This window comes from Astyanax mexicanus, chromosome 13, assembly GCF_023375975.1.
Source record: "Astyanax mexicanus isolate ESR-SI-001 chromosome 13, AstMex3_surface, whole genome shotgun sequence".
Lineage (NCBI taxonomy): Eukaryota > Metazoa > Chordata > Actinopteri > Characiformes > Acestrorhamphidae > Astyanax > Astyanax mexicanus.
Genome location: NC_064420.1, coordinates 49,143,907 through 49,167,224, shown reverse-complemented (window position 1 = coordinate 49,167,224; position 23,318 = coordinate 49,143,907). Strand labels below are relative to the sequence as shown.

At 37.8% G+C, this 23,318-nt stretch overlaps 1 protein-coding gene across 2 annotated transcripts in view; it reads left to right on the top strand.

Moving 5' to 3' along the window:
• The window catches only part of plcg1 (phospholipase C, gamma 1), a 97,270-nt gene that overhangs the window by 49,153 nt on the left and 24,799 nt on the right, over positions 1–23,318 (top strand). For both annotated transcript variants that reach the window (XM_049463108.1, XM_049463109.1), the window contains exons 6-16: positions 1,020–1,104; positions 2,591–2,674; positions 3,778–3,800; positions 4,596–4,665; positions 5,751–5,852; positions 8,720–8,838; positions 14,740–14,825; positions 15,828–15,948; positions 18,469–18,637; positions 20,208–20,330; positions 21,005–21,106. In XM_049463108.1, the coding sequence (XP_049319065.1) occupies positions 1,020–1,104; positions 2,591–2,674; positions 3,778–3,800; positions 4,596–4,665; positions 5,751–5,852; positions 8,720–8,838; positions 14,740–14,825; positions 15,828–15,948; positions 18,469–18,637; positions 20,208–20,330; positions 21,005–21,106 (1,084 nt within the window). The remainder of the gene's footprint in view (positions 1–1,019; positions 1,105–2,590; positions 2,675–3,777; positions 3,801–4,595; positions 4,666–5,750; positions 5,853–8,719; positions 8,839–14,739; positions 14,826–15,827; positions 15,949–18,468; positions 18,638–20,207; positions 20,331–21,004; positions 21,107–23,318) is intronic.

Genomic DNA, 23,318 nt, shown 5'->3' with positions numbered 1-23,318 from the left:
AAATACTGAATCAGCCCAGTAGATATAGAATCATTTATGGAAATACTGAATTATTTATTATATACTGAATCACTATAGTATCTATATAATCATTTATGGCAGGTCCTGAATCATTAATAATATATACTGAATCACTATAGTATCTAAAGAATCATTTATGGCAGGGACTAAATCTTTTATAGTATATACTTAAGCGCTATAGAATATAAAGAATCGTTTCTGGCAGGTACTGAATCATTTATAGTACTGTATATACTGAATCACTATAGTAAATATTAAATAATTTATGGCAGATACTGAATCATTTATAGTATATACTGAATCGCTATAGTAGATATTATACAAATTATGGCTGCTACTGAATCATTTATAGCAGTTAAAGAATCAAGTATCATAGATACTGAATCATTAATCAATCAATCACTGAATCATTTATGGCAGGTACTGAATCGTCCATAGTACCTATAGAATCATTTATGGCATGTCCTGAATCATTTATAGTATATATTGAATTGCTATAGTACCTATAGAATCATTAATAGTAGGCACTAAATCATTTATAGTATATACTGAATTACTATAGTATCTATAGAATCATTAATGTTAGGCACTGAATCATTTTTAGTATATAGTGAATCACTATAGTATCTATGGGATCATTTATGGCAGGTACTGAATCATTTGCAGTTAATGAATAATGTATAGTATATACAAGATAATTTGCTGACTCACTAATGCGGATACTGAATCATAATAGATACAGAATATTTTAGCAGTAACTGATTAATTTAAAGCTGTTAATAGAGTAATATAGTAGACACTGAATAATTTATCTTTTTAAGAACTACATGTGAATCACTTGTAGTTATTGTGTTCCTGTCCTGTATTAATATCAGTGTGTGTGTGTATTATGGTCTGTAAGTGTTGAGGATGCTCTGTTCTCTATTAACTGTATATTATTTCATACTGTAATAATTTATCCATGCTGTTATTTATTTATTTTATTATTTTTTTTGCAGGATTTCGTGTAAGGATCTGAAGAACATGCTGAGTCAGGTCAACTATCGGGTTCCCAACATGAAGTTCCTCAGAGAGAAGCTTCCGGTAAAGCCCTCTATATACCTTATTTAATGCTTTTATTATTATAATCATTATAAATATTATATTCATTCATATTTTTTATTCAGTATTGTGCAGAGATTTTAAACACCTAATTATATTATTGTAAATAATATCTAAGCCTGGGTTTAAAAAAAAAATCTATATATATATATTTTTTGATCGATCTTCATTGGAATGATCCATTATTAACCCATGTCTGAATATTGATGCCAAATTAAGGTTAGCCTTGTAGTGGTTAGCTTGTTAGCGGTTAGCCTTTAAGCAGTTCGTCTTGTAACGCTTAGCCTTCTAGCGGCTAGCTTGTTAGAGGTTAGCCTTGTAGTGGTTAGCTTGTAGTGGTTAGCCTTTTAGCAGTTCAGATGTTTACAGTTTGCCCTCTAGCAGTTTTGCCAGTTAGTTGATAGCCTGTTAGCAATTAGCCTGTTAGCAGTTAGCCTCTTAGCAGGTAGCTTGTCAAAGGTTAGCCTTGTAGCGGTTAGGCTTGTAGTGGTTTGCAGTTCGGCTGTTATTGGTTTTCCCTCTAGCAGATAGCCTGTTAGCAGTTTGCCTGTTAGTGGTTTGCCTTCTAGCACTTTGGCTGTTGGCGGAGAGCCTTTTTGCAGAGAGCCTCTTAGCGGTTAGCGCTCTAGCGGCTAGCTTGTTAACGGTTAGGCTTGTAGTGTTTGGCCTTTTAGCAGTTAGGATAGCCTGTTATCGGATAGCCTTCTAGCAGCTAGCCTTTTAGCATTTCGGGTGTTAGCGGTTTGCCCTCTATCAGATAGCCTGTTAGTCGATAGCCTGTTAGTGGTTAACCTCTTAGCAAGTAGCCTTATAATGGCTAACTTGTTAAAGGTTAGCCTGTTAGTGATTTGCCTTTTAGCGATTTGCCTTCTAGCACTTTAACGTAGAGCCTGTTGGCGAAAAGCCTTGTAGTGGATAGCTTGTTAAAGGTTAGCCTTGTAGTGGTTAGCCTTTTAGCAGTTTGGCTGTTAGCGGATTGCCCTCTAGCAGATATCCTGTTAGCGGATCGCCTGTTAGCAGTTAACCTGATAGCAGTTAACCTGATAGCAGTTAGCCTGATAGCAGTTAGCCTGATAGTGGTTAGCCTGATAACTATTCACTTGATAACGGTTAACTTGATAGCAGCTAGCTTTGTAGCATGTTCGTGGTTTGTCTTGTAGTGGTTAGCCTTTTAGCTGTTAGCAGTTAACCTGTTAGCTAACAATAATTAATGTTGTATTTGACCATTTATATTTATTGTAGCCACGTAAACACTAGACCTACGCAGTTTTACGTAAATCCCCCGTTTATACCCTGTACCACAGATACCGCCCAACCCGAGGTTAAGGGTTCCTGTACATTTACAATTACATTTTCTGAAAATGTTTTTTTTTTATTTCTGAATAAATATGGTGATTATTCTGAAATATATTTAAAGGAATGGATGTTGAATGGAATTTATATATTTTATGCTGCTGCTGTGTTTCAGGACGGGGAGTTGAGGAGTGGGGACGTCTCGTATTGTCAGTTTGCCCAGCTGTACCGTAGCCTAATGTTCGACGCACAGAAATCTGTAAGTGTGTGTGTCTGAGTGTGTGTGTGTGTGTGTGTCTGAGTGTGTGTATGTGTGTGTGTGTGTTAGAGTAAGGTAACTGAGTTCACCCCTCCACGACCCTCCTTACTACAACCTTCTCTGATCGCAGCCAGAGCTTCTTCATGTGGTTTTCTTCTGTCTCTGTGTGTGTCTCTGTGTGTGTCTCTGTGTGTGTCTCTGTGTGTGTCTCTGTGTGTGTCTCTGTGTCTGTCTGTCTGTCTGTCTGTCTGTCTGTCTGTCTGTCTGCGCCTGTGTGCGCCTGTGTGCGCCTGTGTGTGTGTGCGCCTGTCTCTCTGTCTGTCTCTCTGTCTGTGTGTCTGTGAGCACGCCCTTGTCTCAAATGGCCTCCTAATCAATACTCCTCCGCTTAAAAAGCCCCAAGATCTCTCTGCTAAAAGCCATTAGGACACACACACACACACAGACACACACACACACACACACACACACACACACACACACACACACTGACACACACACACACACTCACACACACAGACACACACACACACACACACACACACACTCACTAACACACACACTCACACACACACACACACACACACACTCACTAACACACACACACAGACACACACACACACACACTCACTAACACACACAGACACACACACACACACACACACACACTCACTCACTAACACACACACACACACACACACACACTCACTAACACACACACACACACACACACACACACACACTAACACAACACACACACACACTCACTAACACACACACACACACACACACACTGACTAACACACACACACACACTGACACACACACACACACAGAGTGAGCTCATTGAATTGAATTGTTTAGTCACCGGTCACAGAGGTCATCTCTCTCTCTCTCTCTCTCTCTCTCTCTACGCGTGTCTGTGTGTGTGATGTAATAGCAGTTACTATGGGACAGCGGCTCGTTTATTCTTTTATTTATTATATTTAATTTGTCCTTTTATTTATTATATTTTCTCTTTTACCTTTTGGTCTTTTTCTCTTTTTGTTTTATTGTGTCCACAAATATTTATCTGATTTATCTCTCAATACTTCCCTCCACAGATGGATATAGCCTTTCTTCTAAGGTAGGTTCTCTTTCTCTCTCCTGTTTATTTGCTACATTCCTGCCATACAAATATAACGGCATGTGCTGCTGCTATACACTGACATGCCACATCTTAAAGAGCCACTAAACCCTAAACCATGTTTTTTTTTTTCATTAATAGTTGAAATGTGTTCTTTTTGAAGTAATAAAACATACCAGTCCTGCTTAAAACCTTTATAAAGATTACCCAACCTTTAAAAAAAAGTGTTTCTGTTCACTTTGGTATGCAGACACATCATAATATGCAGATCAGACAAATAATAATACCACCCCCCTGCTGAAGTCCAATCATCTGCGTCTAAGTGCTATCAGAGGCACACTGCTGCTGCTGCAGCTCAGCCGATCAGCTCTCTCTTTCCTGCCTGCCTCTAAACCCATACATCACCCACATCTCCACTCACTCACACATTAAACTACTCATCAGCACACACTTCTGAACAGTCCTCACTGATACGATCATCTAAAAGTCCCTGCTGAATCAATTAATGCTGGTTTTGAGCGTCTTATCACTGTTTTAGGTTTAGTTAAATTTTAAAATTAACCCCAAAACAGATGTGGGCATATCCAGACTGTCCCCTGGAGTCCCTTGTTTCTTTTAAAATAAATAATGCCCGGTTTATTCTGAAGTGTCCAGTAAGTCTTCCAGGCTGCAGCAGTGAGCTTATTTTAATGTCATGCTGTAATTAATGGCATTTTTGAGCCCCAGTAGTGCACTACTATACACCGTATATGAGCGGTCCTGGTGCTGAACTGCTCTGGTGATTTTCTCCCTCAGGTTTACTGAGAGGCCTGAGCAGAGGATCTCACTGGACGACTTCCAGAGCTTTCTCATCGAGTTTCAGAAGGTGGGACCATTTTTTTCCTCATTTAAATGTTTTCAAAGCAGATTGTAAGAATGAGAAACTGTAACCATCAATGATTTATTCAATGATTATTTTTTTTTATTAAATTTGATTGGTTTTCTTTGGTCTAGTTTGCTTTGGTGTAATTTGCTTTGGTCTAGTTTGCTTTGCTTGGCTTGGGTCTGAATTGGTTTGGTCTTCTTTGGTGTGGTCTGAATTGCTTTGGTCTTCTTTGGTTTGGTCTGAATTGCTTTGGTCTTCTTTGGTTTGCTTGGCTTTGCTCTAGGTTGCGTTGGTCTGCTTTGCTTGACTTTAGTCTGGTTTTCTTGGCTTCTGTCTAGTTTTTCTTGGTTTAGTTTGGTTTGGTCTTTTTTTGGTTTTCTTGGCTTCTGTCTAGTTTTTCTTGGTCTAGTTTGCTCTGGTCTGATTTGCTTTGGTCTTCTTTGGTTCGCTTGCCCTTTGGTCTGGTTCGCTTGCCCTTTGGTCTGGTTCGCTTGGCCTTTGGTCTGGTTCGCTTGGCCTTTGGTCTGGTTCGCTTGGCCTTTGGTCTGGTTCGCTCGGGCTTTGGTCTGGTTCGCTTGGCTTTGGTCTGGTTCGCTTGGCCTTTGGTCTGGTTTCCCTTGGTCTGGTTCGCTTTGTTTGCCTGTGTTTGGTTTGATTTGATTCAGTATCAAAGCATGTCAGAATGCTTCTTTTCAAACCAAATGAGCATGTTCTCTCCTCTGATTGTACAGACCTGTCTGGGGGGCGGAGTGAGAAAGTGAATACAGGCTGTTTGAGGTGTGCTCTGGACTTTGTGTGTGTATATGTGTAGAGGTTGTTGGGCATTAGTTATAGCTGTAGTAATTATCTGGGTAAATATAGCAGATGACTGATCTGTTTGTTGTAGAGAAGGTATAGTGTTTTAGCTGGGTGAAGGGTGGGCGGGGCTTTGTGCTGAATCTCTGAAAGTGGGTTATAGATCACGGATCTTTTTAATGTGCACCGGGTCACCATGTCTTGTGTGTTTGTGTGTGGTCACATATATTCTTTGATGTGTTTATGCTGAAGTAAGTGTGTGTGTGTGTGGGTGTGTGTGTGTGTTTCAGGAGCTCTGGGCTACAGACAATAACAAGGTTCAGGATTTTATGTTTCGTTACCTGAAGGATCCCCTGAGGGAAATCGAGCAGCCTTACTTCCTCCAGGATGAGGTAACTCCTCTCTCTCTCACACACACACACACACACACAGTACCATGGCAAGTTTATTTATATAGCACCTTTCATACATAATGGTCACTCAGAGTGCTTTACAAATTAGAAATTACAAAGAGAGTCTCATAAACATGTAAGAAAATAACAATAAAATGGAAATAAAGATAAAATAAGAATAAAACATGATTCAAACATGATTAAAACAATGTATTTAGAAAAAAATGACAAAATAAATAAGAATAAAAGTGCTGTAACAGCTAGAAAAGACATAACAGAATTAAAATGAATAAAATTTGGAATTTAAGAAATAAAATTTAAGACCTAATACAGAACAATGTTAAAAGACAATTATTCTGAATGGTCCAGTGGTCTAAAGCGCTGCTACTACGATCAGAAGATCGCTGGTTCGCATCCCAGTCATACAGCTTGCCATCAGCAACCGGAGCCCCGAGAGAGCACAACTGGTCTAGCTCTCTCTGGGTGGGTACAGTAGAAGAGTAGATGGCGCTCTTCTCTTTCCCCTCATCACTCCTAGGGTGATGTAGATCAGCACAAGGCTGCATCTGTGAGCTGATGTATCAGAACCGAGTCGCTGCGCTTTCCTCCGAGCGTTAGCGCTGTGATGCTACTCGGAAATAATGCTCCATCAGCAGCAGTTCAAAAAGAGTCGTAGTCTTAAATCACATGTGTCGGAGGAGGCGTGTGTTAGTCTTCATCCTCCTGGTGGGTTGGAGCATTACTAGTGGGGGGGGGGGGGGGGGGGGGGGGGGGGGGGGGGGGAGATCGGGGTACTATTGAGTGAGTTGGGTAATTGGCTGTGTAAATTGGGCAGAAAATGTTAACCTTTGTTGAACAGCTCTCCTCCGCTCTCCAGCAGCTTTCTGAGATCCAGTATTTTGTGCCCAAACAGGCTCTTTTAGAATGAGTTATCTGCAGGTGCTAAATATCCCCATATCAATCACTCTTTACATCGTAATTCAGCCTCAATAAATGTCAGGGCTCTCCGGATTCTACCAATGAAGTGTAGAGCCAATTTGATCCTGAGTTACGGTGTAAAAAGTGATTTATGTGCAGGGGTAAAATATGCCCCATATCACTCATTCTAAAAGCATGTTTGGGCAAAGTGCACAAAATACTGGATCTAAGAAAGCTGCAGAAGAGCGGAGGTGGGCTTTTCAAGAAAGGTAAGTACTTTTTATCACGTCTTAATACACCCCAAGTCCATATCACACCAGAGTTCTCCTTTAATGTAGCCTTTAATATTAAATTTACTATGTAAAAAAGCATAAAAAGAAAGAAAACACATTAAAATGAGAATAAATCTCTAAACTTTTGACGGGTACTGTATATCTCGGATCTCCCTCTGTGTTTCGCTTTGCAGGCAGTTATTATTTGTATTAACTGCACTGAAACTGGCTGAACAGCAGCCAGTTATTTACTATTTTTACTGTCATTCCATCTCAATCACCATCAATATTGCACTATTGTCTTACGTATGTTTATTGTGTCTTGCTGTATTGAACATATAGTGTCTCCCACTCATTTATATTATAATTATATATCTATTTTTACTTATTTACTTATATTTATATATCTATTCCTCCCCCACACCACTGCACCTTGTTTTTGTCTCATGTATGTCTATTTGTGTCCCTGCTGTATTGTACACATAGTGTCTCCCATTCTCCTTTATTATATCTATTATCTGTACTTGCTGTAAAATTGGGAAGGAGAGTAACGTAATCTGAATTCTCTGTATGTCCTGTACATATGCAGTATTGACAATTAAACTACTTGACTTGACTTGACTTGACTTGAGTGGGCAGAGTTTCATTTCTTCAGACCTAGTTTTCATTTCAGCCAGCTGGCCTCGTTTAGCTTCTCTTCAAAACCCTCCGACCACATCTGTCCTCCTTTCGAGTTCTTCCTGAGGTTTTGTGGTTTCGTCATCAGACAATGACTTCTTCTCTCTTTTTTCTTCTTCCTTTTTTCTCTGATGATGACCTCAATTCTACCCAGATTAATAAGATTTGTTTTATTTTAGGTGAATGTTACAGTAAGGTATTGCCTGTCCAATTGCATTATTTTAGTTTAAAAAAAGAAAAATGGGGAATGCATAAATTATGCCATATTTGTATATGTACCCTTACTAAGAATCTGTACAAATAATAAACCATGTGAAAGAAATGTATTTATTTTTTAGATAAATTATGGTCGCACCCCATATGACAAGTCCACAGCCAATTCATATGGATGAAAAAAAAAAACGTACAATTAATGAAGTTATCGAAGCGTTTTTTTTAATATATATATAATTTTATTCTCTCCAATTTACATGGCCGATTACCCAACCCACTCGTTAGGACTCGTTAGCACCCTCCTGGTGTGTTGGGGCATCACTAGTGATAGGTGAAGACAAGCACACGCCTCCTCCGACACATGTGAAGTCAGACTCCGTCTCTTTTGGAACTGCTGCTGATGCTGTAGCATTGCTGAGTAGCATCACAGCGCTAACGCTCGGAGGAAAACGCTACGACTCGGTTCTGATACAACAGCTCACAGATGCAGCCTTGTGCTGATCCACATCACCCTCGGAGTGATGAAGGGAAAGAGAAGAGCGCCATCTACTGTACCCACCCAGAGAGAGCAAGACCAACTGTGCTCTCTCGGGGCTCCGGCAGCTGATGGCAAGCTGCATGAACAGGAATTGTGAACCGGTGCTCTCCTGCTCATAGTGGCAACACTGTAAATAAATAAAAAAACGTAAAAAAAATATATATATAAAAATTAGAAAAATCTCTCTCTCTCTCTCATATTCTCACTCTCATTCTCACTCTCTCTCTCTCTCTCTCTCTCTCTCTCAGTTCCTGACGTACCTGTTCTCCAGAGAGAACTCCATCTGGGATGAGAAGCTTGATGATGTGCGTCCGGACGACATGAACAATCCCCTCTCTCACTACTGGATTTCTTCTTCCCACAACACGTAAGCAGATTAAACATGGATATATATATATATATATATATGTTCATGTATATATGTTGTATATATTTAGGTTAGAACCGTGTTTGTTTATGTACGGCACTGTAAGGTCTACTGTGTTCTTTAATCTAAAACAAACAGTCTAGAGCATGGGTTATTAACCTGGTGGTCCTGACATGATATTACTCTAATAGGAACTACAAGCTCACTAATATAATGTGTGCAGAACATCCTGCTGCAGATACATGTTGCTGCCTCTCATAGCAGAACTTCCTACTGATAGCATGTTTCAGCAGGATAATGCTCACCCAAACACACACACAGTTTGAGTGTGAAGTTTACAGTTATAGACTCTTTAGTCCAGGTAGTGGCACTACATTCAAATGAATAGGGTAAACCTTCAGTAAAGAATATTGGTTGTTAAATTCTGTGAATCTGACACCAATAAATCCATCTTGTGAAACAGATGCATCTCAGAAAATTAGATCGTCATTGAAAAGTTATTTTTTTTAGTAATTCATTTGTGAAAAATGGGAAACTCATATATTATTTAGATGTATTACACAAAGACTAATCTATTTTAAGCGTTTATTTCTTTTATTGTTGATGATTATGAAGCTTACAGCCAATGAAAACCCAAAAATCAGTGTCTCAGAAAATTAGAATTTTATATAAGACCAATTTGTACTTTTGGCAGTGTGGGCATTGTGCCAAGTCCTGCTGGAAAATGAAATCTGCATCTCCATAAATGTTGTCAGCAGATGACAACGCTCTCCAAACCATCAATGATTGGTGGAAACTTCACACTAGACCTCGAGCAGTTTGGACTGTGTGTCTCTCCACTCTTCCTCCAGACTCTGATCCCTTGATTTACTTTAAATGAAATGTAAAATTTACTGATGATCAGTGATGGTTTGGAGAGACATGTCTGCTGGTGTTGATCCACTGTGATGTATTATGTGTTTTCCCACAAAATCTTACAGCACTTCATGCTTCACTCTGCTACTGACAACTTTTATGAAGATATGGATTTCATTTTCCAGCAGGACTTGGCACACTGCCCACACTGCTCCAAAAGTACCGATTGGTCTTATTATATAATATTCTAATTTTCTGAGACACTGATTTTTGGGTTTTCATTGGCTGTAAGCTTCATAATCATCAACAATAAAATAATAATATTCTATTTTTTTTAGATACATTTGTATGTAGAGTATAATAGATTCACAGTGTCGAGATAACATCTCAATACATTGCCGACGATAATGATGCTATTGTATTGTGAGATGCCCTGTGGTTCACACCCCTACAGCCAATAATGCACTTATTGCTCTTCTTACTTTAACTGGATTTAGAGGGTTATAAATGAACAGGAAGCTATAAGGAGGCCCTGCTTTAGTCCTGGTTAGTTCTCAGTAATTTCTAAAGTGTTCAAAGGTGCTATTTCTGCTGAACTTTACCATAAACATCAGTAAATCACACTTCTGGTTGGGATCAGGTCTAGAATTTGCGTCAGAACTGCAGCAGGGTGCAGCTGTGGTTTTTGACTGGTGGACCTCATGCACTGAAGTGTGTGAAATTGGTGCCTGATGGAAGAGGAAGTTCACTCTTTAAGATTAAAATCTTAGCCTGTGTTTGGTGAGAAACGCTCCGTTATAAAGATAAGATATATATGTGGAGATCAGAACATTTTATATGTAAGCATTAATTAATATAGGTACATGTATAACCAGAGTTTATATGAAAAAAATAGGGCTGTTAAATGCTAAACATGTTCATTTAGATCACAGGAACAATGATGCTGATCAATGTTAATTATCGCTGATTAATGACTGAAGAGCAGAGAAAAGTAAAGACATCATATACATCATATCAAACAGCAGAACTTAACATATTTAACCATCATGGTAACATCATTCTGATATCAAACATCAGCCATTAAATAATCTCGGAAAATTGTTAACATCTCCAGTTAACATCTGCCATTTTGGGCTTCATAATAAAAGCCCCCCGGCCAAATTGGATTAATAAGAAGATGTATTAAAAAAAACACACAATAAAGAATGCCCAGTTTTTTTATTTCATTTAGAACAAAATTATGGCAACATCTTAATTCTGTTAATATTCCCATTTGCGTTTTAGTTTAAAAAAAATGAATTATCTCGAAATTAATTATTTTGTTTTATCGCCAAGATTTTGTTATAATATATTTTTTGGTGTGTGGAAGTGTAGAAGTCACACTTCTAGAATCATACAAGTCACAGTGTTCTAGAAATATACAACTCACACTGCTCTAGAATCATACAACTCACACTGCTCTAAAATCTTACAACTTTCACTGCTCAAGAACCATGCAATCCCCACTGATCTAGAATCATACAAGTCAACCTGTTCTAGAATCGTACAATTTACACTGCTCTAGAATCGTACACTTCACACTGCTCTAGAATCGTACACTTCACACTGCTCTAGAATCGTACACTTCACACTGCTCTAGAATCGTACACTTCACACTGCTCTAGAATCGTACACTTCACACTGCTCTAGAATCGTACACTTCACACTGCTCTAGAATCGTACACTTCACACTGCTCTAGAATCGTACACTTCACACTGCTCTAGAATCGTACACTTCACACTGCTCTAGAATCGTACACCTCACACTGCTCTAGAATCGTACACCTCACACTGCTCTAGAATCGTACACCTCACACTGCTCTAGAATCGTACACCTCACACTGCTCTAGAATCGTACACTTCACACAATTCACAATTGTGATTTTTTTAATACAAAGCAACATATTGTATACAAAAGCAACATATTTGAGTGTAGTTACTCTAAGATGGCGGCACGGTGGTTTAGTGGTTAGCACGTTCACCTACCAGCACTGGGGTCTTGGGTTCAAGTCCCTATCTGGGTGGAGTTTCCAAATTTAATACTATACTAGGGGTGGCCAATATTATATCGTATACAATATATCATGACACAGAAATATCATGATATTAAAAATCCATATCGTGATAATAGAGATGTTCTGTCTTAAAAGTAGTCTATTATTTACTGTGAAGCTTTAGGTGTATTTATTGTATAATTGTTTTAGTTTGCAGTTTATATGCATGCACTAAATATTCTGCAATATTATTTGCTGCATTATATTATTTTATGCTATATTATTTATTTTGCCACAATATGATTATTCTGTTATACTATTATACTATATTCCTGAAATGAATGAATTATTTTAGTTTTCCTATATCGCCAAGTATATCGTTATCGCAAAAATACCCTGAAATATCGTGATATTATTTTAGAGCCATATCGCCCACCCCTATACTATACACTGATTTGTATAGGTATGTGTATTGTATAGGACTGTGTGTGTGTGTGTGTGTGTGTGTGTGTGTGTGTTTTTTGTGTGTGTATGTTTGTGTGTGTGTGTGTGTGTGTGTTTTTGTGTGTTTGTGTGTGTGTGTGTGTGTGTGTGTGTGTGTGTGTGTGTGTGTGTCTGTGTGTGTCTGTGTGTGTCTGTGTGTGTCTGTGTGTGTGTGTGTGTGTGTGTGTGTGTGTGTGTGTGTGTGTGTGTGTGTGTGTGTGTGTGTTTGTGTGTGTGTGTTTGTGTGTGTGTGTTTGTGTGTGTGTGTTTGTGTGTGTGTGTTTGTGTGTGTGTGTTTGTGTGTGTGTGTTTGTGTGTGTGTGTTTGTGTGTGTGTGTTTATGTGTGTGTGTGTTTATGTGTGTGTGTGTTTATGTGTGTGTGTGTTTATGTGTGTTTGTGTGTGTAAAATGTGTGTATGACTGTGGCCAGATTTGGATTGGCACTCTGTCCTGGGTAAATGCTGTATTGCGCGATGCAGTCCTCCAGGTGGACGGTTGTTTCCGGTTGAGAGTATGCTGTGTGCTATTGGCTGCCGCTTCTCACCAGGGTGTGGTTGAGTGCGTAACTGGTATGTTGGCTAGTTAGGCTAGTTATCTACTGAGGCAAATAGGGGTGTGCCATATCGTATCGTACGCGATAATATCGCCAACAATTTTGAATATCGTGAACGATATTATACCTTGTAATATCGTGCCATAACACTCACCCCTAAATATCACATCAGGGTTCTACTTTCCTGCTGTTTTAAGCAAAATAAAAAATCAGACTGTTCTCATTTACTATTAAGTATCTACTAGAGAGTAGAGATTATATCTGTCCAATATATATTTTTTTACTTTAATCCTGGATATATGGAGATATTTGGAGTTCTGTTACAAATCTGCAAAAATTATTGTATTTTTTAATATCTCAGATAGAGATGTGCAATATCATATTGTATACAAGAATAAAATGTAAGTTTTGTTTTGTTGCAGTAGTGTATTTATTTATTTATTTTATTTTTTTCATATCGCCAAGAGTATCGTTATCGCGATAATACCATGAAATATCGTGGTAATATAATATTATTATTTAAGGGCCATATCGCCCACCCCTAGAGGCGAACTTATAGCATTTTTTTTTTCTGTTTGTTATGAAGTAAATTTCCATGAAGTATTAAAAATACACATTAAAGTGTAACAAGACTAACAAGAATCAGGACCCCCTAAACATGAACACGTAAAACAGAGGGGTCGAGCCAAGGGGCCACATGGTGAAACAGGATTGGGTCCTGGTTGTGGAATATTACGAAACTTCAGTCGCTGATATGGAATAATACTAAAACTCATTCAGAGAAAACAGAAGCAGTTTTCCTCCCATTGACTGAACACACCAGAAACAATACGGAATGGGAACGCTGGTCTGATAAACGCATGAATTACCGGGTTAAGCAAACTATTCGCTGCCTCAGCTCACAAAAAAGCAGGAAATCTACGCCTGCTCTCCTCCTCCTCTACGCCTGCTCTTTTTTTTTTTTTGTGTGTGTGTGCATGTGTGTGCGCTAGGTGTGTTATATCGTATCGTAAGCAACAATATTTCCAACTTTTTGTCATAAATATGCTGCACTTTAGTTATGTGGTAGATGTTAGCGTGGCTGCATTTCATTACTTAATTCTTTATTTTTGTTACAATAATAATAAATATATAATAATAATAAATAATAATAAAGTCTTGGTGAGTTACTGTTTAGAAAAAAAGATAAGCACTTCTACTGACCAATTTATACAAAACAAAAACATGTGTGTTTATGTTGTTGCAATAGTATGTTCTTGAAATTTTGTTATAATATAGTAATATTTTTTGGTGTGGAAGTGTAGAAGTCACACTTCTAGAAATATACAACTCACACTGTTCTAGAATCATACAGTTCACACTGCATCTTGAACCCTACGATTCACACTGCTCTAAAATCATACAATTCATACTGCTCTAGAATCATACAACTCACACTGTTCTAAAATCATACAATTCATACTGCTCTAGAATCATACAATTCACACTGTTCTAAAATCATACAATTCATACTGCTCTAGAATCATACGACTCACACTGGTCTAAAATCATACAATTCATACTGCTCTAGAATCATACAACTCACACTGCTCTAGAATCGTACAACTTACACTGCTCTAGAACCATGCCATCCCCACTGATCTAGTCATACAAGTCAATCTGTTCTAGAATCATACGATTCACACTGCTCTAGAATCATACGATTCACACTGCTCTAAAATATAAATATAAATAAATTTACTCTGCTCTAGAATCGTACACTGCTCAAGAATCGAACAAGCCACACTGCTCTAGAATCATACATTTCACACTGCATCTTGAACCCTACAATTCACACTACTCTAAAATCATACAATTCACACTGCTCTAGAATCTAGAGAGTTTTTTCGTGGCACTCTCTCTTTAAGAGGTTACTTAGAGCTGAGCTAATCGTGTGTTGTGGTTTTGTTTTTTTTGTTTGTTTTTTATTTATTTAGCTACCTGACCGGAGACCAGTTTTCCAGCGAGTCGTCTCTGGAGGCGTACGCCCGCTGCCTCCGGATGGGCTGCAGATGCATCGAGTGTGAGTGACCGCCTCCTCACCTTCACCTCACCATTATCACACATCACACTTTCACCGACCTTCATTTTATCACACCTCTCCTCTCCTCACCTCACCCTGTTGTATCTCACCTTCACCTTCTATTTCTATTCTATTTTACCTCACTTCACCACATCTTTAGTTTTGTAATTGCATTTTCTTTGAAAAAGAAAACAAAATACTTTTAGGCTATTTAAAGTTGATGTCAGTGAGTTTTGGGATTTGGGGGATTTAGTGCCTCTCGGGTAAGAATGGGTAATTGTATCGAGCATGCGGAAGAATCATTTTAAATTGAGCGGGTGTGATGCGGTCTCCTTTCAGAACGGATGAAGGTTATGTTGAGAGAGAGACGAGAGATTGAGAGCGAGAGAGAGAGATTGAGACGAGAGATTGAGAGCAAGACCGAGATGAGAGAGAGTGAGACCGAGACGAGAGAGAGGCCGAGATGAGAGAGGGACCAGAGAGAGAGTGAGCTCAGTTCACTTAGAAACTTATTATTATTTCTGTCTCAGAAACTTCACTCCTTTGTTTCTTTGTTTTTACTATGAGTGAATAGTTAAAGCTACTGAGCTCTGAGTCTCCTCTTCTGAAGTCTCCATTGCTCCACCAGCCGCTCGCATTCAGTAAAACTGAGCCGGATCCTCTTTTAGAGGCCGTACGTGTGACTTAAGTACGTAAAGACGCGTGACATGACCAGAAGAAGAAGAACTCTCACGAAAAGCGACTCAACACCCCAGTTTTTAGAATGAATATATTAGCAGGCTTAGTAAGGATGGTGGTTTCAGCAAACTGGTACCATTTAAACACAATATTTTATCCATATTCTTCTCCACTCAGAAATGCTTCTGCTTCTAGCTTAGAAGCAACATAATACAGACTGACACTTTAATTATTCAATGACAAAATTAGTGCAGACCTGTGAAAAAAATGTTCATTTTTTAGTATAACAAAATAATAATGATAAGTGTGTGTGATGTGTTACAGTGGACTGCTGGGACGGTCCAGACGGGATGCCGGTCATCTACCACGGCCACACTCTGACCACCAAGATCAAGTTCTGTGACGTCCTCATGACCATCAAAGAGCACGCCTTTGTCAATTCTGAGTGAGTAGCTGTACTGCTGCATGTGTGTAGGTGTGTGTGCATAGGCATGTTTGCTTGCATGTGGACGCAGACGCCTGTGTGTTGTGGTTTAAATTCACTCACCACCAGCACAGGCGCTGCACAGTGAATGCTCATAAACATACAGAATGTAGCACAGAGTAAATAGTGCACACTGTGCAGTAATGAACAACCAGAGCCAACAGTAACACAGTTTTACCTTTAAAATGTTCATGCACTACTTTGCTGTATAAATATATCATTGTAAAGATGTATGGTACTCCTACACATTACCATCTGAGTAGCCTGTAATGTTTATATTCACCTATAATGCTCCTACTTACCTATGAAGTACCAGTGGGTGAGTACATCCTCTGTAGAAGGGAAGGGGTGTTAAGAACCTAAAAGAAAGGAATTATGCGCATTATTAATGATGTAAATGTTCTAATGTGGTTTTCTAGAACATTCAGAAATGTTTGCTTTTATCTTTGCCCATATTCATTTTTGATTTTATCTATTTTGTGTGTGTTGTAATTGTTACTCACCTGTTATCAGACATGGTAGATTTGGGGGAGGGGCTAAGAGTGTGTATATAATATATATATATATATATATATATATATATATATATAGATAGATAGATAGATAGATAGATAGATAGATAGATAGATAGATAGATAGATAGATAGATAGATAGATAGATAGATAGATAGATAGATAGATAGATAGATAGATGGATAGATAGATAGATTTTTATTTTATTTATTTTTTTAATTTTTTTGAGAAGCAGTGGTAGGAACTACAGGGCATCTCACGATACCATATCACTATCAATATGTTGCCCATGATAATAATTTAATCTTGCGCTACTCGATATATCACAAGACATACTTAACGACGATACTTCAAGGCAGCTGTGTTCACAGAGAATAAAATACTTTATAATAAGTAAAAAAAAATCAGGAATTAGGGAATTATTGGTGTCACTTTTGCAGAATTTAACTACCAATTTTCTTCACCACAGGTTTATCCTATTCATTAGATATAAGTTACACCACATGGACTAAAGAGTCCGTCACTGTAAACTTCACAATTAGTGAGTTTAGAGCACCTATGTTTCAATAAAATATCCATATTAGGTCGACACACATTGATATCAATTTCGATATGTATCACCAATAAACATGATACGATATATCGTGATATATCAATATATTGTGCCACCCTTAGTATATATAAAAAAATGTACTAAAAAGTACTGTACTAGACTGTGGGACATGACTTTTGGCATGTGAGCGTATATACTTGTACAGCTCAAAAATCAATCAAGGATATCTTTAAAAAGTTACTTTTTATTTCAGTAATTCAGTTGAAAATGTGAAACTCGTATATTATATAGATGTATTAAACACAGAGTGATCTATTTTAAGCATTTATTTATTTTATTGTTTATGATTATGAATTACAGCCAATAAAAAAATAAAACAAAAAATCAGTGTCTCAGAAAATTTGAATGTTATATAAGATCAATTGGTACTTTTGGCAGTGTGGGCAGTGTGCCAATTCCTGCTGGAAAATGAAATCCTCATCTCCATAAAAGTTGTCAGTAGCAGAGGGAAGCTGTAAGATATGAAGTGCTGTAAGATTTTGTGGGAAAACAAAACTGCACTGACTTTAGACTTGATAATAAAACACAGTGGATCAACAGCAGCAGATGACAGACATGTCTCTCCAAACCATTTTATTTTCCAGCAGGACTTGGCAGACTGCCCACACTGCCAAAAGTACCAATTGGTCTTATATAATATTCTAATTTTCTGAGACACTGATTTTTGTGTTTTTATTGGCTGTAATCCATAATCGACAATTAAATAAATAAAAATGCTTAAATACGATTACTCTGTGTTTAATGCATCTATATAATATATGAGAATTACTGAAATAAAGTAACTTTTCAATGATATTCAAATTTTTTGAGATGCAGGGGTGGGAATTACAGGGCACCTCACGATACCATATCACTATCAATATGTTGCCCATGATAATAATTTAATCATGCGATACTCGATATATCACAAGACATACTTTATGACGATACTTTAAAATAAGTAAAAAAAAAAACAGGAATTAAGAAATTATTGGTGTCGTTTTTGCAGAATTTAACTACTCATTTTCTTCACCACAGGTTTATCCTATTCATTAGATAGAAGTTACACAACATGGACTAAAGAGTCCGTCACTGTAAACTTCAAACAGTCCAATTAGTGAGTTTAGAGCACCTATGTTTCAATAAAATATCTATATTAGGTCAACACACGTTGATATCAATTTCGATATGTATCATCAATAAATATGATACAATATATCGTGATATATCAATATATTTTCTCACCCTTAGTACATCAGTGTATCTTTTTTGTCCCCTCATAATTTAAAAAGACTAACTAATGTATTGAAGAAATGTTATGGATATTAAATATTTATTAATCTTTTTGTGTGTTTGTTGCTTTATTTGTCCTGTAGCTATCCCATCATCCTCTCCATCGAGGACCACTGCAGCATTGTGCAGCAGAGGAACATGGCCCAGCACTTTAGGAAAGTATTTGGAGAGATGCTGCTGACTAAAGCTGTGGATATCTCCGCTGACGGACTCCCCTCACCCAATCAGCTCAAGAGGAAGATTCTCATCAAGGTAGGTGCTGATTGGTTACTGGATCTGGATCTGTTTAAGGTTAAAATTATTACCGATCAATGGAGTTCTCTCAATTGCTTTGACTCATTTATGTTCATCGTCAAATACGATAATCTTTCTATATTTTCTATATTCTCCTCTATTCTACCTCTTTGTTAATGCTCGTCAGTGGACTTAAAGGAGAACTCTTGTGTAAAATGGACTTTTGTTGTAGTAAAACATGATAAAAAAGTTCTTACCTTTGTTGAATAGCACACCTCCGTTCTCCCACAGCGTTCAGAGATCCAGAAATTTTGTGCTTTTTTGCCCAGCACTCTGTACGGTGGCTGTATCGGGGCATATTTTGCCCCAATAAACCACATTTTACACCGTTATCCTAAACGGTAGCTAAAAGTAGCTCCACACCTCCTTGCTAGAATCTGGAGAGCCCTGACATTTAAAACAAGGTGTTAATAACTTAAAAAGTGCACAAGAAGCTTATTAAAAACACTGTTTACAACCCATAGCGCTTCTTTGTAGCTCTGAGCGCCGCCATCACTGCACTGATAATGACATAGACATATATATACATAGACTCCACATAGCCTGCCTCTTGGCACTGGCTGTGGAATCAATGTGTATATATATTGCACTTTTTAAGTTATTAATGCGTCATTTTAAATATCAGGGCTCTCCAGATTCTAGCAAGGAGGTGTGGAGCTACTTTGAGCTGGATAAGGGTGTAAAAAAAATTGATTTATTATCGATTTATTGGGGCAAAATATGCCCCGATACTGATGTTGTACAGAGTGCTGGGCAAAAAGCACATAATTACTGGATCTCTGAACGCTGTGGGAGAGCGGAGGTGAGTTATTCAACAAAGGTAAGAACTTTTTATCATTTTTTACTACAACAAAAGTCCATTTTACACCAGAATTCTCTTTTAATCCTCCTGTTATGTTCCGGGTCAATTTGACCCGTTTTAAAGTTTGTAGATCTAGGAAAAATATTTAAAAGTATTTTTTCAGTATGAAACTTCTTCTGCTTGCCTTAATTACTGTATTTTTGCAAAAACCACCCCCTGCAAAAACTAAAACTAAAACATAATTGCAATGTTATGTTTCAATGTTATGTAAAACTATTGTGTTTTATATGTTGGTCTTTCAAAAGTAGTAGTAGTAGTAGTAGTATAACATTAAAAAAAGCTTGAACATAATTTTTTTTAGAAATACGAGTGAATTTTCCTAATTGAACCACTATCAGTTATAGGTGAGGAACATCCCAGCACTAAATATTGACTATTTTGATAGTAATAATCAGTAATGGAGTTAGTAATTAAATATTCACACTGCTTGTTAGGATTTTTTCAGATCATATTTTGGATAATTAAACCTGCACAAGGTCAAATTGACATGGGAACACCATTATTGTTCCTGACAAATGAACATAACAGGAGGATTAATAAGGGAAATTAGCTAAAGATGCTGTGTGTAAACAGGGTTCTAAAATGAGGCACTGTGGACCTTTGTAGAATTCTGAGGGTCCTCTAGCAGTTTTACTGTTATTAACGCTGTAATTGTTCTGTTAACAGCACAAGAAGCTAGCAGAAGGAAGTGCATATGAAGAGGTCTCCACCTCCACGCCCTACTCAGAAAACGACATCAGCAACTCCATCAAAAACGGCATTCTCTTCCTGGAGGACCCCATCAACCACGTGAGAACTTTTATACACACAAATACAGGGGTCGGACAATGAAACTGAAACACCTGTCATCATTTTAGTGTGGGATTTTAGGTTTCATGGCTAAATTGGAGCAGCTTGGTGGCCAATCTTCATTAATTGCACATTATTGCACCAGTAAGAGCAGAGTGTGAAGGTTCAATTAGCAGGGTAAGAGCACAGTTCTGCTCTAAATATTGCAATGCACACAACATTATGGGAGACATACCAGAGTTCAAAAGAGGACAAGTTGTTGGTGCACGTCTTGCTGGAGCATCTGTGACCAAGACAGCAAGTCTTTGTGATGCATCAAGAGCCACGGTATCCAGGGTAACGTCAGCATACCACCAAGAAGAACCAACCACATCCAACAGGATTAACTGTGGACGCTGTAAGAGGAAGCTGTCTGAAAGGGATGTTCGGGTGCTAACCCGGATTGTATCCAAAAAACATAAAACCACGGCTGATCAAATCACGCAGAATTCAATGTGCACCTCAACTCTCCTGTTTCCACCAGAACTGTCCGTCACCACAATCAATTATTGTGCTCTAAAACCAGGTGTTTCAGTTTCATTTCAACACCTGTCCATACACCAGGAATTATTCTTCAGATTAATTAAAATCATGTATCGTACTCTAACAGAACCTGTTCCTCGTTCTCGTTACAGGAGTGGTACCCTCACTTCTTTGTGCTGACGAGCAGCAAGATCTACTACTCTGAGGAGACAACCAGTAACCAAGGCAACGAGGATGAGGAGGAGCATCGCGAGGTGAGAGATACTTTATATTTATCAAGAAACTTTAATACATTTGAGAATGTTTAAAGATGCAACACTGTATCGATTCTTATGTTAGGATGTGAAGATTGGTGTCAGAAGTGGTTCATTTGTGTTGTATTGTACCTTCCCACTGTTTTTATTGAATATAAAATAAACATACTGTATCTTTTTCTTGGGTATTATGAATATGTTGGCGTGTTTTTATTTATTAATTTGTTTAAAAATCTTTGACAGTTCCTTGAAATTTTGCATGAAATGCATTTTTTTCTTTGCTGTTTGGACTAATTGGCACCTAAATAGTGTAAAAACAAAATTATCTTTTTACATGATGTAGTTTCTTATAAAAACGATGTGGACATATGAGGACTTTAGTTTTATATTTTGATAGAACACAATGAAGTCATAATTAGTAATATACATAAACATTTTCTGTTTTTACTGTTCACTTAAATTTCTGAGCAAAATCGAAATTGTAACATGTTAAACTCTTCTGCAACCACTAGGTGACAGTATAATGGCCTCATATAAGGACATCAGGCCTGTGTAGAGCAAAATTTAGTGTTGTGGTCTAGACCAGGGGTGTCCAAACTTTTTTTGTTGGTGGCCAGAAGGAGAAATATATTTGAAGTCACGGGCCACAGACTCTGTAATAAAACAAATAATGAAACATACCACTTTAAATAATACATTTTCCTGATTACTTTCATTTCCAAACCATTTTACTTTACTTACTATCTTTATCTATCTTTGACAGTGTTGTGTAAACTAAGATTTTTCGAATTGATGTTTAATTTCTTCATGTCTCTTAATATTAAACTCCTTAATTACGCCAACTTTTAGACTCTTTGGCCTGTTTTTCTGCACTAGAAATGCGCACCCTCTCCGCTTTTAGACACTTTGGCCCGTTTCTGACACCTAGCGTTCAAACTTTGAATCTCACATTATAAAAACCTGCTTAACAGCGGGCCAACTTTCATTCTATTTCTAAAATACCTCTCGGGCCGCTCCAAAATAGGAAACGAATAACTTTAAATAACTTCATCAAATAACTTTAAGAAATTCAGTTTGAATGCGCTTTAATATGGACTGTGCCTTCCGCCAAAAAGTAGTTCCACCACAACTGTAACAGAACTGAAACTTAACTACAAAACAGTGTATAGTTCATACAGACTAACACCACAAACGTTAGCTTGAAATAAAAAATTGGGAATAAGTGAAGATGGTAACGTTAGGAGCGTGAAATAACGCTAATACTCTCCTCTCCTGCTCCGTGGAGTCGTCTTCAGTTGAACGCTGCGCATTTTTTGAGCATTTCTGCTTGTTTTACTGGGTCGTGTTAGTGGTTTTAGCTAGCCGGATGGACTGTGGTTAGGTTAGCGTAGCTTGCTTTAGCTCAGCATTACCTTAGCTTAGCCTAGCCTGGCTGGTTAAGTTACTGTTCTGGCTTCAGACGGTATTAGCCGAGCGATTTTCTTTACCTTTTTTTCCACAAAAGACAGCCAGCACTGCGGGCGAGAGTGCCGCGGCTGAGCGCTAGCCTGTGCTAAGCTAACACTGCTGCTGGTGCTGCTGGAGGTGATGATTCTAAGCTGTACTGTGTGTATATACGCCGTTACTCAGCAACGCATCAGCGGAGTGATACAGGTTTAGTGTGAGAAGGCCGTGATGTTATCACAAATATCAGCACGGCTAGATCACTTCTCAACCAATCAGATTGTGAGGTCGGAACTAACTGTTGTATAAGAGTTGTTCTTATTAAAAAAAAGGCTTGGGTACATATATTTGAACAGTTGTGAGTTTAATTGAAGTCATGTCAGTCCTTATTATTAACCTACACACATTTCTCTCATTAAAACTGTTTATTTGGTTGAGTAAATTGCATCCATTTATTTATAGTAGCTTTTCAGTTTTCCAATATTTTGATTGAAATGCCCAATAATTGAGGCCACCACACTAAATTTCTACTTTTCTACCTTTCTACCCAGTCTCAGTTCTGCTCTGCTTTAGATGAGTGTAAAACAGGGGTGTCCAAACTTTTTTTGTTGGGGGCCAGAAGGAGAAATATATTTGAGGTCACGGACTCTGTAATAAAACAAATAATGAAATATACTACTTTAAATAATACATTTTCCTGATTACTTTCATTTACACACCATTTTACTTGACTTACTATCTTTATCTTTGACAGTGTTGTGTAAACTAA